Source organism: Perognathus longimembris, chromosome 11, assembly GCF_023159225.1.
Source record: "Perognathus longimembris pacificus isolate PPM17 chromosome 11, ASM2315922v1, whole genome shotgun sequence".
Taxonomy (NCBI): Eukaryota; Metazoa; Chordata; class Mammalia; order Rodentia; family Heteromyidae; genus Perognathus; species Perognathus longimembris.
In genome coordinates this window covers 44,325,736-44,342,577 of record NC_063171.1, presented here as the reverse complement: position 1 = coordinate 44,342,577, position 16,842 = coordinate 44,325,736, and the positions used below count along the sequence as shown (strand labels likewise).

General features: G+C 42.0%; 1 protein-coding gene across 1 annotated transcript in view; it reads left to right on the top strand.

The window, feature by feature from the left end:
* The window catches only part of Vps45 (vacuolar protein sorting 45 homolog), a 52,670-nt gene extending 38,670 nt beyond the window's left edge, over positions 1 to 14,000 (top strand). Inside the window, exon 15 of the mRNA XM_048356433.1 lies at positions 13,418 to 14,000. Within this exon, the coding sequence (XP_048212390.1) occupies positions 13,418 to 13,505 (88 nt within the window). The 3' untranslated portion in view covers positions 13,506 to 14,000. The remainder of the gene's footprint in view (positions 1 to 13,417) is intronic.
* The last annotated feature ends 2,842 nt before the right edge of the window (positions 14,001 to 16,842 follow it).

The window sequence follows — 16,842 nt, the reverse complement described above, 5'->3', positions numbered from 1 at the left end:
GATTTACCTCGCTGTGATGTTTTGGTTGTTTTTTTTGGCTAGTCCTGGGCCTTGAACTCAGGGCCTGAGCACTGTCCTTGGCTTCTTTTTGCTCAAGGCTAGCACTCTACCACTTGAGCCACAGCGCCACTTCTGGCCATTTTCTACATATGTGGTGCTGGGGAATTGAACCAAGAGTTTCATGTATGTGAGGCAAGCACTTTTGTCACTAGGCCATACTCCCAGCCCCCTCGCTGTGATTTTTAATGTAATTCTTTGCTTTTAGATGTTATTTAGAAAGACAGGCAAAATAGAGAAATATTGCAAACCAAAACAGGAGAAAATAATCATTCAAAAGTGAGGAATCATTTAGTTATTAATTTCTTGTCATTCCAAGATAGTTAAGAATAGTATTACTTTTGATTAAAAATCATCAATCGAATTAGTGGTAGGTAGTAAGGGCTTAAAACACAGCTGAGTACATTAGAAGCTGGGAAGAGGCTGACTCGTGTTCTCAACAGGTACATTATAGATTTCTACCTAAAGAAGTAACATTAGAAACTCGGATCTTCTCCTGTAACCACAAGTTGGATCTATCTCTGAATTATTTACAGAAAAATTAGGATACTATAACAGAATTTGCATTTCAAAGAGGAAGGAATCCAAAAGCACTCTTCTTCACTATTGGGCATTTTAAGATCAGTTTTGAAACCATCAACTTCTTTGTAGAGATTTTCTGTGGGGATTTGCTTTTCTCCTGCGACCAAAGTACTAGACACTATTACAGAAGTCATAATGGAGCTATTATCTGCCACTGACAAGCATTTATTTAGAGCTTATTTCATGTGTGAGGTTCTGTTCAAGGTGCTAGAAAGAAGATATGGGAAGATTCTGGGCTGGGAATGTGGCCTAGTGGTAGAGTGCTTGCCTAGCATGCATGAAGCCCTGAGTTTGATTCCTCAGCACCACATATGCAGAAAAGGCCGGTAGTGGAGCTGTGGCTCAAATGGTAGAGTGCTAGCCTAGAGCAACAAGAAGCCAGGGACAGTGCCCAGGCCCTGAGTTCAAGCCCCAGGACTGGCCAAAAAAAAAAAAAAACAAAGAAGATATGTTCTATACCTGTCAGATACTAATGTCTAACAGACATAAATAACTCTAATCAGATCCTTCTTTTAAAATTGAATTAAAACACAGGACTTAAATATTATCTGATTCAAATTTCTTTTTGCACGCTAACATTTTTTATTTTTTTTTAGTGGCCAGTCCTGGGCCTTGGACTCAGGGCCTGAGCACTGTCCCTGGCTTCTTCTTGCTCAAGGCTAGCACTCTGCCACTTGAGCCATAGCGCCACTTCTGGCCGTTTTCTGTATATGTGGTGCTAGGGAATTGAACCCAGGGCCTCATGTATACAAGGCAAGCACTCTTGCCACTAGGCCATATCCCCAGCCCGCACGCTAACATTTTTTAAAATTAAAAGTAGCTTTCCAGGCTGGGAATATGGCCTAGAGGCAAGAATGCTTGCCTCCTGTACATGCAGCCCTGGGTTCAATTCCTCAGCACCACATATATAGAAAAAGCCAGAAGTGGCGCTGTGGTTCAAGTGGCAGAGTGCTAGCCTTGAGCAAAAAGAAGCCAGGAACAGTGCTCAGGCCCTGAGTCCAAGACCCAGGACGAGCAAATAAATAAATAAAAGTAGTTTTCCATACCAGGCACCATTGGCTCATACCTATTATCCTAGTTACTCAGGAGGCTGAGATCTAAGGATGGCAGTTTGAAGCCATCTAAGTCAGAAAAGTCTGTAAGACTCTTATCTCCAACTGACTATTCAGAAAAAGCCAGAAGTAGCATGGTGCCTCAAGTGGTAGAGCACTAGCCTTGATCAAAAGAAGCAAACAGACAGCATATAGGCCCTGAGTTCAAGCCCCAGGACTGGCAAAAAGAAAGAAGTTTTCCATTATAAAACTGTAACCCTACTCATTGGGAAAAAATTAAGTACATTGAAACAAAAAGAAGATAATGAAAATATCATACTGCTACCATCCTACCATTGAGAATTGTGTCAGCATCCTGATTCAGTCATTTAGATGTTCCCATGAATGTATACCCTTTCTTTCTTTCTTTTTTTGTCTTTTTGATTTTGGGTTTTCTTAGATGGTCTCACTGTGTTGTCCAAGCTAGCCTAGGCTTGATTTGCCTGTCTCAGTCTCTTAAATGCTGGGATTATGGGCACTCAGCACAATACCCAGCTACTTTTAAATAAAAGGAAATAACTGTACATGTGCTTTTAATGAAAATACTTTATTTATATTGCTTTAATAGCAAAATCACATTTGGCTGTTTGGTTGTTCCACAATTTATTTATACAGTCCTTTGGAGTTGTTTTTGTTGTTCATTCAGTTAATAGTTATTGCCTACTTACTATATTTTAGGAGCTATCTTGAGACTGTACATACAACAATAAAGCAAATACTGTCTGATATTAAGTATTCGCAATTTTCACTCTTGTAAACAGTCTATAATGTTGCTTAACAAAAAGCTAGAACTTAGGAGCTGGGAATATGGCCTGGTGGCAAGAGTGCTTGCCTCATATACATGAAGCCCTGGGTTTGATTCCTCAGCACCACATATATAGAAAACAGCCAGAAGTGGTGCTGTGGCTCAAGTGGTAGAGTGCTAGCCTTGAGCAAAAAGAAGCCAGGGACAGTGATCAGGCCCGAAGTCCAAGGCCCAGGAGTAGCGAAAAATAAATAAATAAATAAATAAAACTTAGAGATATTAAGCAATTTACCTTAGGTTATATAACTAGGAAGTGCAACGCTGGAATTCAAGTTCCAAATTTCGGGGCTGGGGATATGGCCTAGTGGCAAGAGTGCCTGCCTCATATACATGAGGCCCTGGGTTCGATTCCCCAGCACCACATATACAGAAAATGGCCAGAAGTGGCGCTGTGGCTCAAGTGGCAGAGTGCTAGCCTTGAGCAAAAAAAGAAGCCAGGGACAGTGCTCAGGCCCTGAGTCCAAGCCCCAGGACTGGCCAAAAAAAACAAAACAAAACAAAACAAGTTCCAAATTTCATGCTAGCAATATTATAATGAAACTATTGCATCAGAGGATATAAATATTTTTTAAGATTTTAAACTATTAAATTGCCAGCTAAAAGAGCTTTATTATGCATTTATTATAGCATAATCAACTGAAAGTGCATTCATCCTTCATACCATGCCTTTGCCAACAGGATGGTTAGTTGCTGCTGATTCTTTTTTGTTTTGTTTTGTGGTTTTTTGTTTTTGTTTTTGTTTTTGCCAGTCCTGGGACTTGCACTCTGCCTGAGCACTGTCCCTGGCTTCTTTTTGCTCAAGGCTAGCACTCTACCACTTGAGCCACAGTGCCACTTCTGGCTTTTTCTATGTATGTGGTGCTGAGGAATTGAACCCAGGGCTTCATGTATACGAGGCAAGCACTCTACCACTTACTAGGCTATATTCTCAGCCCCCTAGTTGCTGCTGATTCTTAAAAGTAAACTTTAAAATCAGCTGTTTGTATGGGGAGGGTTGATTTAAAAGAAGTTTACTTCAACCCAGATATAGGCAAAAAAGATACAGACTTATAGTGTGATGCTTAAAGAAGAAACAAATGAATGAGAGAGAGGGAGAGAAAGAGTGAGAGAAGAGAGTCAGAAGTAAATGCTGCCTGGTTTCCAAGCAGCTTTCCAGTTTCAGGTCCCAGGCACTTATTTTCTTACACTAGTTCAGTGATTGACACTACCTACATCTCCAATGCCAGGGAATAAATGAGCTTCTGTTTCTTGCCCTCAGAATGTTGTTATGGGAAAATATTATAGGGGAATATTATTCTCGTTCACAGTTTATAAGATCTACCTTTTTATGTACTATGTAAGATCCAATACAGTGTTTATATATTTCTTTCCAGATTTATTAGGTAAAAGATAAAGAGTTTTAAATGGGCCAGGCACCAACTTAGGCCTCCTCAGGAGGCTGAGATCTGAGGATCCTAGTTCAAAGCCAGCCCAGGCAGGAAAGTTTATGAGACTCTTACCTCCAGTTAATCACCAAAAAAGTTGGAAGTGGATCTGTGGCTCAAGTGTTAGAGCTCTAGCCCTGAGCCAAAAACAAACAAACAAAACAAAAAAACTCAGGGACAGCATGTTTAAGCCCTAAATTAAAAATTCAAGCCCCAGGGGCTGGGAATATGGCCTAGTGGCAAGAGTGCTCACCTCATATACATGAAGCCCTGGGTTCGATTCCTCAGCACTACATATATAGAAAATGGCCCAAAGTGGTGCTGTGGCTCAAGTGGCAGAGTGCTAGCCTTGAGCAAAAAGAAGCGAAGGACAGTGCTCAGGCTCGGAATTCAAGGCCCAGGACTGGCAAAAAAAAAAAAATTCAAGCCCCAGTAACCAGCACTCGTGTGAACACATGCACACACACACACATACACGTATACACACACAAGAAGTTTAAAATGGAAGGAAAATCTCAAACATCTAATACTAAAAAATAATAGCAATGCTAAAAAATACTAATACTAAGAAAAAGCAACCAATATACTTGGTTATTACTTGTATCATCTACATTTGTTTGGTTTTGTTTAACTTTGGGTTTTGTTTTTAGATAGAACTAGACTTTGCACTTACTAGGCAGTTGCTCTCCCACTTAAGTCATGTCCCCAGCCCTGACCTGTTTTTTTATCAGGAAAAAATATTGAAATGCTTTAACAATTTTAAGAAATCATAAAAATGGGGCTGGGGATATGGCCTAGTGGCAAGAGTGCTTGCCTCGTATACATGAGGCCCTGGGTTCGATTCCCCAGCACCACATATACAGAAAATGGCCAGAAGTGGCGCTGTGGCTCAAGTGGCAGAGTGCTAGCCTTGAGCAAGAAGAAGCCAGGGACAGTGCTCAGGCCCTGAGTCCAAGGCCCAGGACTGGCTTAAAAAAAATAATAATAAATAAATAAAATAAAATAGCCTTCTTTTAAAAAAAAAAAAGAAATCATAAAAATGGTAGAGCAATTCCCTAGCATATGCACAACCATGGCTTTTTTTTTCTGTACCACCAAAAATATTGATTTTATTGCACTGGAATTGTTTATATAGTAAGCTGTCTAATTGATTGTCCTTAGTACAATACTGAGCTGTCATTCCTCTGCCCAAACTCTATTCCCCAAAACATCCTTCAGGACATAGATCCTTTCACAGGAATTATCATTAGAACTTATGGCCTTAAATAGATCCTGTTATTTATAAGTCAACTTTTGGTATCCTTTGGTCTGGTAAGGGCATGTGTCATTACCAGACTACTTTGTTTAAATTCCACTTTTGACACATGTCCACTTGTAGAACCCTAAGCAAATTATTTAGCCTCAGCTTTCTCAGCAGTAAAATGGAGAGACTAACAGCTTTATCCCACTGTTGTGATGAGTAGATGATTTGCAACATGCTGAGAGGAGATCGGGCCCATGATAAACCCCCAGTAGATGCCACTTACTATTGCTGCTGCTGCTATTACGATAGTAGATTTGGAGGAAGTGAAGCTGAAAAGACTGGATCCTCATCCTTACCACCTCTGCCATGGCTCTTACATACAAATCAGTTGTCTTTTCCCCTCACTTTCACATAATTCAGTGGCAAAAATCATATAATCCCTCGAGGAAATACACCAAGATAGTGAAGGTACTATGATGGTAGTCCAGATGCCAAATGACCATTATGGTCTGTGAGAAGAAAAACTGTTAGTAATTTCATTTCCATTTGTGCTCTCTTAAAATGTTCCCTTTAAGGCCCCTAAAGCCAGCAGCACCTCTATAATTAAAGACTTACAAAGTGTCTTTAGCTCTGTGGTTGTTATGGCTGTGTTATTTAAGCCTTGTTTCTTTTTTTTTTTTTCTTCTTATAATGGCCACATTCTACCCTTGTAGTGTAGTTGTTCTGACAAATTGATGTTGTCTTGACTGTGCTGCGTGGTAAGAATGCACATTTATAGATGTTTTTATTCTCAGATGATAACCTCCTTTAGGCCTCTGTGTGACTGATGTGTGGGCACGTCTTTCCCTGAGGAGTCTGTCTGCAGTCCTATGGGCTCTGGGCCTAATTTCCTCCTTCCTCTTCACGGTTCTCCAACAAAGCATGCATGCGCAGTGGTGGATGCGTGCAGAATCGCACTGTTGGCTTTTTTGTCCTGTGTCTTCTTCATGGACAAAACACAGGACCAAGGGCTCGTATTGGTTTTCTTGTTGTATTTTGCTTTGGTTTTTGTTTTTCTATTTTCCTCCGTGCTGCAAATTTTTCCTATTCTTAAAAATCTATTCTCTCAGGCTGGGAATGTGGCTTAGTAGTACAGTGTTTGCCTAGCATGCATGAAGCCCTGGGTTCGATTCCTCCGCACCACATAAACAGAAAAAACCAGAAGTGGCACAGTAGAGTGCTAGCCTTGAGGAAAAAGAAGCCAGGGACAGTGCTCAGGTCCTGAGTTCAAGCTCCAGGACTGGCAAAAAAAATAAAATCTATTTTCTCCCTTTTCTTTCTTTCTTCCTCCCTCCCTCCCTCCTTTCCTGCCTCTCTCTTCCTTGTCTTTCCTCCTTCTGTCCCTTTCTTCTCTTTCAACCTGTCCCTCCTTCCTCCCCTTCTTCTTCTCCTTTCCTCCACTCCCCCCTCTCTCTTCTAAACTATACTAAACTATACCTCCATCCCTTCTGTCCCTCTTGTCTGTATAGCAAAATTCTCTAAGAGTTGTTTACACGCATCATCTCCTGTTCCTCCCTTGAATACTTGGTGAAACCCACGTTACTCCTCAAAGTGCCCCCGTTATGAACTCCAGAGATTTCTGCTCAGCTAATCCCAGGATCGACTTTGAATGCTCGTTTTATTTGACCTGTAAGCAGCAGTTAACACAATCAGTTCCTTCACTTTGAAACTTTTTTCTTCTGCAGTGATGGCAACAGACCCCAGTCTCACATGCGCTAAGCAAGTGTTCTGCCCCTAAGCCAAACCCTTTCCCCTAAAATGTTTTTCAACCCTCAGGAAGTATATGTTCCTGCTTTCTCCCTCATTGGCATTATTTCTCTCTCTTCTCCTTTCTCCTTTTTTTTTTTTTAAAGAATCCCTAGGACTTGGTCGTTAGACCATCTCCCTTTATCTTTACACCCATTCCCTTGGCAAACCTCTCTGGTTTCCTGGCTATTTTAAATTCTCCAGCTCCACTGCTGACTCTAGTCCAGAGCTCTTTTTTAAAACCTTAACATTATTTGTATTGGGGGCCAGAAAATCTTTGCTGTGGGAGGCTATCTTTTGTATTGTAGGATGTTCAACCGAAGCCCTGGCTTCTACCCACTAGCTGCCAGTAGCAAGCCCCAGTTATGATAGCTAAACTGGCTCTAGACATGGCCACATTTCCCCTAGGAGAAAAATCACCAACCCCCAACCTCAAACCCTGTTTCCAATCTGAACTTCTGCCCCAAACTTCAGACTTGTGTTCAGTCTACTTGGTATTTATACTTGAATGTCTAATAAACATTCACACTTAACATGATCAAAAACAAGCTTGTGGGGGCTGGGAATGTGGTTTACCGATAGAATGCTTGCCTTATGCATGAAGCCCTGGGTTCAATTCTTCAGTACCACATAAACAGAAAAAGCCGGAAGTGGCACAGTGACTCAGTGGTAGAGTGCTAGCCTTGAGCCAAAAGAAGCCAGGGACAGTGCCCAGGCCCTGAGTTCAAGCCCCAGGACTGGCCGGAAAAAAAAAAAAATCTTGTGTAGTTAAGGGCGTAGCATGCTCAAGACCCTGAATTTAATCTCTAGCACCACATGTATTTGTCTGTGTGTGTATATGCACATCTTCCTAAATATAATCTTCCCCTAGTCTTTCCATTTCAGTATCACATCCATTCTTTGTGTTAAATCAAAAACCTTGATGTTTTCCCCTCTTTCTCTCATATTTACAGTCTACTCATCAGTAATATCAGGAATTTCCATCAGCCTTTCTGGAATCTAATGTCCGGTCAGGTGCCATTGATAAACTAAAGCAAAAAAGGGCTGGAATTGTGCTAGGAATATGGCCTAGTGGTAGAGTGCCCTGGGTTCAATTCCTTAGCACCACATAAAGAGAAAAAGCCAGAAGTGGCGCTGTGGCTCAAGTGGTAGAGTGCTAGCCTTGAGCAAAAGGAAGCCAGGGACAGCGCTCAGGCCCTGAGTTCAAACCCCAGGACTGGCAAAAAAAGGGATGGGGGGCTGGAATTGTAGCTGAAAGTGGTGGAGTGCTTGCCCAGCAAGTCTAATGCCTGCAGTTCAAACCCTAGTACCACCAAAACAGAAAGAAAATGTGTAATTCAGGCTATGTCACAAGCTGTGCGGCACTCTACAGATATCCCTCATCTTTACCCAAAGTAAAAATTGAAATCCTGACTAGCAGCTTTACATATCTCATCTTCATTTTCAGCTGTCACCTGTGTAATCTCCAATCATCTTTCTTGTGGCCATAGCTGCCCCATTTCCATTCCTTGAACCCACAGGTCCTCGATGCCTTTCCCTCCTTCCCTAAGATAAAAGCTCTGACACTTCTTTCAGGTCTTATCTCAAACATTACTTCTCACTGAAGCCCTTCCCGGAAAATTGCATTTAAAAGTCTTACACTAACATCTCCAGTTCTTTAAGTCTGTTTTATTTTTCTGCACAGCATTTACTTCATATTATAGGGAGGCAGTATGACATCATAGTTAAGAAAACATGATACCTGGCCTTTTATCCCAACAATGTAATTTCCAAACATGAAGACCTCTCTGTGCCTTAATTTCTAAGATGGGAACGTTTTTACCTCACTAATACTTACCTACTAACTAATTTTATCTTGCTCACTCCCCATTTGAATATAAATTCCATAAGAGCAGAGTCTGTTTACTTTCCTTTTTTTTTTTTTTTTTTTTTTTTTGCCAGTCCTGGGGCTTGAACTCAGAACCTGGACACTGTCCCTAAGCTGCTTTTTTTGCTCAAGGCTAGCACTCTGCCACTTGAGCCACAGCGCCACTTCTGGCTTTTTCTATATATGTGGTGCTGAAGAATCGAACCCAGGGCTTTATGTATATGAGATGAGCACTTTACCACTAGGCCATATTCCCAGCCCCTGCTTACTTTCTTAATGGCCTATTCACAGCTTCTAGCACAAAGTAGATACTCAGTAAATATTTGTTGATCAAATTGTTGTCTCTGGAAAGAGGAATGGGGAGAGGGTTCAGACTTGAGGTTTATATATGCTGTTTTCAAGGAGGAAGTATTGTGTATTACTTTGTGCTCTCAAAAACTTCCTAGAGCTGGGCATCAATGGCTCACACCTGTAATCCTAACTACTCAGGAGGCTGAGATCTGATGAGAATGGTTCAAAGCCAGCCCAGTGAGTACGTCCATGAGGTGCACTTATCTCCAGTTAACCACCAGAAACTCCTAAGTGTTGCTGTGGCTCACAGTGGTAAAGCAATAGCCCTGAGCTGAAGAGCTCTGAGACAGCGCCCAGGCCCAGCATTCAAGCCCCACAACCATCACCAACAACAACAACAAAAACTTCCTAGACAGGTTACAACACAGTGTAAGCTACTGACAAGCTAGTTGGCAGCTTGAGGGGAAGGTAGTTTCTCAGAAGAGTGGTGCTGTAAGAGATGGATTTTATTGTTTTTAATTTAAATTTTATTGTAAAGGTGATGTACATAGTGGTCACAGTTACATAAGCAAGGTAATGAGTACATTTCTTTTTGAACAGTCTTACCCTCCCTCCTTCATGTTCCCCCCATGTTTCAAAATTCATTTCCAACATAGTGTCTAGTAAGTATCACTGTTGAATTGGTTCACCCTTTGTCCCATTTCTGTGATTCCCCCTTCCCTTCCCCAAATCAGATAAACTTATATACAAAATAAAGAGTACAGACACTTTTAAAAAACAGATAGGTTTTTTAAGATGCATAGTTCAGCTGGGTGAGGTGGCTTATGCCTGTAATCCTAGCTACTCAGGAGGCTGAGGTCAGGGCAGGAAAGTCCATGAGACTCTTAGCTCCAATAAACTACCCCCCACCCAAAAAAAAGCTCTAAGTTGAGCTCTGGCTCAAGTGGTAGAATGCTAGCCAGCCTTGAGCTAGCTCAAGGACAACACCCCGGCCCCAGGGTAGGCACAAAAACAAAACAAAAAAGCAGAGGAGTAAAGCATAGCTGTGGCTGAAAGCTGTAAGCAGTGGGAGTTGAAAGGAGCGGTAAGAGGAGCTCTCTAGTGTCTTCTACAATTAAACATTCCATCCTCCCCTCCCTAACATCCCCAGCCAAGTGTTAGGCTGTAATTAGAAGGTTGTTGCTGCATTTAAGAATTTTTGTCCATTTTTAAAAATTATTTTGCCAGTCCTGGGGCTTGAACTCTGGGCCTGGGTGCTGTCTCTGAGCTTCTTTTGCTCAAGTCAGGCAATCTACCACTTGAGCCATAGTGCCACTTCTGCCTTTTTTAAGTAGTTTGTTCGAGATACAGCCTCACAGAGCCCAGGCTGGCTTTGAACCATGATCCTCGGTTCTCAGCTTTCTGAGTAGGTAGGATTACAGGTGTGAACCACTGGCACCTGGCTTCCCCCCCTCCCCTCAGTGTGGGCCTTGAACTCAGGGCCTAGGCACTGTCCCTGAGCTCTCGCTCAAGGACACTTTGAGCCCACAGCACCACTTCCCCAAATTCTTATTTATTTTATTAATCTATTCATATTTTAGATTCCTCTGGTATTTTTGATATAAGAAATTCATATGGAATGTTGGCTTTCTTTCTTATTTCCTTCCTTCCTTTCTTTCTCTTTCCCTGTGTATATACATGGTGCCAGTTTTCACTCAAGGCTAGTGCTCTTCCACTTGAGCTACAGCTCCACCTCTAGCTTTTTGCTGGTTAATTAAAGATATGTCTCAAAGATTTGTCTGCCTGCACTAGCTCTGAACCACAATCCTCATAGCTCAGCCTCCTAAGTAGCTAAGATTACAAGCATGAGTGCCCTGTCACTGCCGCCTCCCCCACGCCCCCTTTTAGCCCAACATGGGGCTTGAACTCAGGGCTTCGATGCTGTCCCTGGCTAGCACTCTACCACTTTGAGCTTTTGTGCCACTTCTGGTTCTGGTGGTTAACTGGAGATGAGATGAGAGTCTCATGGACTTTCCTGCCCAGGCTGGCTTCCAACCACCATCCTCAGAGCTCAGCCTCCTGAGCCTCCTGCTTTGAAATTATTTAAGTGATACATAAAGGACATAAAGTTTTTATGTCCTTATGGAATACTATGTGATATTTCAATACATGTAAACAATGTGTAATGTTTAAGTCAGAGTCTGTCTCCTCAAGTAGTTTTTTCTTTTCTTTTCTTTTTTGGTGCCAATCCTGGGGCTTGATCTCAGGGCCTGGGCACTGTCCCTAAGCCTCTTTGTGCTCAGGGCTAGCACTCTACCACTTGAGTTCCAGTCTTTTCTGAGTAGTTTATTGGAGATCAGAATCTCATGGGCTTTCTTGCCCAATCTAGCTTTGAACCGTGATCCTCAGATCTCAGCCTCCTGACTAGCTAAAATTATAGCCATGAACTACCAGCAGGCGTTTTTTTCTTTCTTTTTTTTTTTCTTTTTGTGGTGACTAATTGGAGATAAGATCTCATGACTTTCCTGTCCAGGGAACCCTGTCTTTGAACCCTGATCTCTAATCTCACCCTCCTGTGTAGCTAGGAGTATAGGCATGAGCCATTTCTTAGTAGTAAAGAGATTCAAAATCCTTTATTTTGTGTGTGTGTGTACACATGCCACACACACGTTCCTGTACATGCACAGTCCCATCCTGAGACTTGAACTGAGGATCTATGCACTATCCCTGAGCTTCTTTTGCTCAAGACTAGTTAGTGCTAGGGGTGGGAATATGGCCTAGGGGCAAGATATACATGAAGCCCTAGGTTCAATTCCTCAGTACCACATATATAGAAAACGGCCAGAAGTGGTGCTGTGGCTCAAGTGGCAGAGTGCTAGCCTTGAGCAAAAAGAGAAGCCAGGGACAGTGCTCAGGTCCTGAGTTCAAGGCCCAGGACTGGCAAAAAAAAAAAAAAAAAAGACTAGTTAACTCTACCACTTGTACCACAGCTCTACTTCTAGCTCTTTTTTGGTTTTAACTTGGAGATAAATGTCTCAGGGATTTTCCTGCCCAAGCTAACTTTGAACTGCAATCTTCAGAGTTAAGCCTCCTGAATAGCTAGGATTATAGGTGTGGGCTTCCAGCTCCTCTAGCTTTTTTTGTTCACACATGCCTGTAGTTCCAGATACTTGGGAAGTGAAGGTAATGGCATGGCTTGGCCCAAGGCCTACAATATTTCTCTAGCTAGCAAGTATTTCCCTGAGCTCAATCTCTAGTACCACTGGTATAAGTAAATATATATATATATGTAAATATATGTTATTATATTTATGTGTATATTCTTTGTATTGTTTATATTTATTTCATATTTTTATTTTTTTATATTATATTGCTTTTCAGCATACCTCCTTGGGTACCTTTGCTGGGGAGGAGCTTTGAGGTTGACTTTTTAAAACTAGGGGTGCTTTTCTCTAACCACTTTCCTTCCCCTCTGTAGAACTGGGAAAGTACCCTTGAGAACAGTTCAAACTAAGAGAAGCCGTAGAATTTATCCACCATGAGTCCCTGGTACCTTTCTATTTATACCTCATTTATTGGTCTCTCACTGAGAGCCCCTTAGAGTGGAATGATAAGCAGTGTTCACCCATCCACCCACTCCAGTGCAGACTCACAAGGGTGAAGTTAACCAAAGGGAACTGGGTTCTAGTATCATAGATTTTTTAGTCTGCTTTTTTTTAAGTAAGCTTTATATAAAACACTTAAAAAAAGAAAATTCACTTTTTTGTTTGTTTTTAAACATAGTCTAAATTTAGATTTCAACTACCAATATGTTCATTGCCCATATTTTTTAGGCATTCTGTGCAATGACTCATCAAAGTACCCAAATAGATACTTTTTGAAAAGTCACAATGGCCCTAGGATACAAAATTAGGTTTGGCAAATAAAATGTTTTCCCTCTGCAATCAGGGATGTGGAGTCTTATTGAAATGCAGAGGAGGTTCTTCAAGTATAATTTTAGCAAAGTTTTTTCCCCCTTTTTAGAAAAGTTGAAACTGAAGTAAAGATCACCTGCGGAATCCCCACAGGGGCTGTCCTGGCATGGATGCTATAGCGCTCTCCATACTTCTCTCCTGTCAGCGCATAGCAGACCAGCTAGTCCTTCTCTCCTGTCCTCCCATAGCAGACCAGCCAGTACTTCCTGCATACTTAGTCATGAGTATCCTTTTAGGTACTTCAGCAGCATGAGCAAGATACTCTATTTTTAGTGATGCGTTTGTTTTTCCTTTAAGTAATCTCCTATCTCCTTGTCAGTTTCCTAGAGGAAGTTGTGGCTTCTGGACTGCACAGCCGAGGCAGGGAGAGCTCTCAAGTCACCTCGAGGTCAGCAAGCAGAAGATGAAACGGTGACAGAGAGTGGGGACTATGGCTCAGGCTCCCCTCCTGCCCGTACCACAGGCCTTCCCTGATGGCCAAGTAGCCTGCTGGTTCCTGAACAGTCAGCAGACATCAAGACTGGGGATAAGCTGAGAAGTCGGAACCAACCCCAACCCACTTTCTCTCAGTTTCCTTATCAAATAAATGTTGCTTTGTGTATTTGATAGCACAATCACTTTCCCATCTGATAGATTTTGTTGGGATCCTATTTGGGAAAAGGGTTATCAGAGCTGAGAGACCTGAAAAAGAGCCAGATGAGGCACATGCCTCCCTCCTCAATTTCCTCTCTTCCCTTGGCCCTTTCTTTTTTCCGTTCACCACATTCCTATACGACCCACTTCAGAGACCTCACCATGTTTCTTTAGAGAGCCATGGAAAAAGTGTTTGTCCCCATGTTGCAATTTTCTGTGGCACTGAGAAACTATGTATGACTATAATAAAACTCCATTTTGTGGAAAGATATGAGTGATTTTATTTCTTGGGATTCATTTATGGGAATTCGGGAGGTGAGGTTTGAAATGGCTCTGTGCCAAACATAATGAAGGCATTGCCTCTACCTGAAAGATATTTAAAGTATATCAAGGCAGATAATAAATTCTGGTCTCAATTTTACTTCTCTCGAAAGCAGTTAAAAAGTGATGGTATCATAAGCATGGCAAAAATAGCATAGCATAATCCTCCTTCTTCTTTATAAGGTGTGTGTATTTAAATGTTAACTAATATTATCTGGCATCAGACATTTTATGATCAAGTTTATGTCATATTTACAAGGCATTAGGAATGTTATATAGTCCTTTTGTGTCTCATCCATAGAACAGGAGTAATAATACTTTTCTCACGGGACTGTAAGATGAGGCACTACATTAATATTTACAGGGATGATTCCATTATTACTGGCCCTCTAGTTTTTCTCTCTAAAAACATCATTTTAATTAAGGTTTTGTATGTGTTTAATAACCCTCTCTCCCACAGATTGAAATGCCCTGGTCAAAACCTCACTCCTATTTACAAAAGCCAGGAATACATTTTTAAACAACTGTTTCAGTAACAGTTTCTACTCAGGAAACTTGTACTCAGCAATTCACAAGTTTTTACATGTAATCATGTCCTTTTCCTAAATGGAGTTGCTTATGGAATACTCAATTGAAGAACAAAGGCACTGGCAGTGGTGTCTTATGTATGAGAGTGCTGAGGAGGTCACCCCACCAGTGTGTTCGCTCCCTCAAAAAGGAAGTAGCTTGAACTCTTTCTGAGGTTTGTGTTATGGTGGTGTCAAGCTCACTGAGGAGAGAGTGTTATAAAAATGTGTAAAGGAACCTAGATGTGCCTTATTCACATTTCTCACATAAGCACTGAACTTTGGAAAACTGTCCTACATAGATCCAAGTTCATGTGCGATAAGGTTCGCCTGATAAGAGAGAAGTCAACATGACGAACGGAAGATTATGGTGGCATGTGGGGAGAGAGGAGAGTGGCCAAATAAAGAGGGGGAAGGTGAAAGGGGATAGGGAGAAGACTTGAGGATGGAGCTGTACAGTACTGCTGGTTAATAGGAGGGAGAAAGCCAGAGATTTATATAACATCTTAAGGAGCAGACAGGCAGAGAAGGCTCTTCAGCCCACATGCATCTGCTCTAGAATCTGAAAATTACTGTGGAGGGTTATTTTTTATGGGTACCTCTGCCCGATGTTTCCCGAAGCCCCAGCTCCTGTCTGGTGGAGTGTCCCAGGAGCTCCGGGCCTTACATCCATGAGGTCCTCAAGCATCACTGACTCAATGAAAACTACTTGGAGAAAGGAAGTCATGAATTACTTCTTCCCCCATAAGCCAAAAGCCATCTAAATTATTTATATTTTTTTTAACCTTTGTGGTGCTCCTGACTGAGTCCAGACCTCCTACGTGCTAGACAAATGCTCCTCTACTGAGTTAACTCCAATCCCGATTAAACTATAACTCCAAGCCATTCCTAGCTGCCTGACCAACAAGTCTTCAGAAAGTCATGCAATATAATTTCCTTACAGTATTACATTCTGCTTCTTCATATATAAAATGCCCTGGACTTTTCTCATTTCCCCCACAGTTTATTTAGTCATCATACTGGGGATTGAACCTAAGACCTCTAATTTGCTTGACAAGAGCTTTACTACTTTAGCCATACTCCGCAGCCCTTTGGGGGAAAGGGAGGGAATGGTTTGGGAAATGTGTTTGATGTATATGTGTGTGCTTTGCGCACATGCACTTGCATGTGTGTCTCCCTGCAGGCTGGAGTCAGAAAGCCTGGATTTAGCCAGTAACTTGTATAAATTTGAGCACATCAGTGGATTCGTTATGCCCTGCTTCTTCATTTCCCAAGTGAGAATTTGCATACTCACTCTATATGCTTCACAAGGTGGCACTAAAGCCTTTTCATGACATACAAAAATATTTTGAAAGGATAAAGTTCTACAACTCATCTTAAACAAGAGAATTAATTCCTAGGACTAAGGGAAGGAGACAGCACCATCACTGCATTAGGAGGAACACAGAGGATGCCTATCTAACTTCACAGATGCCAGCAAAAGCCAAAGAACCCTGTACCTCTCAAATCATACACTTTTTTTCAAAATCTTGAGATGTCTCCAGAATGTTTTCCGTTTTCCTACTCTGTACCAAAGATATTTATTCATTTTTGTAGTTACTCGGTACCTACCCAGACAGAATATGCATGTAAGGCAATGTGTTTAATAGCTTATCATCACACAGCCCTGGAGAACAATACTTTTGTCTTTCCCTGGTCACCTCACATGGCCACCTAACTTTCCTTGTTGACAGAAATCTTTGTCTCTCAGTATTCCACATGTGGAGGAGCAGAGACTTAAAAATATCCAACGACTTGACCAAAGGCCACAGTGGTGATGACCCTGGCACACGGACAGGTTTTCCTCCTCCTGTCTTGTCACCAAACGTGTGTGGAAACGTGAAGTGACTAAGCCACACCCCGCGGGCTCGGAGGCAGTTCTGGGAAGGAAGGGTCGGCGGAGGTCTCCAGTTCAGGGAATCCTCTGGGTAGAGAGCCCATCCTTCCCTGGCACCCCTGCATAAAGGCAAGATGGAAGGCTCACATGGCAGAGCAGCAGGGAGGTGGCCACGAAGTAAGCCACACTGGGAGCTTCGGGGTGTGTACACACAGATTTACATATATACACATATGTATCCATATATGTCCCTGGTATAAAGGATCCTGGCTTTGAGGACCAGAGTTCTCCTGCCAGCACTTCGCGTCTGCAGATCCCTCAGCCTTCTTGGATCCCGCCCGTGACATG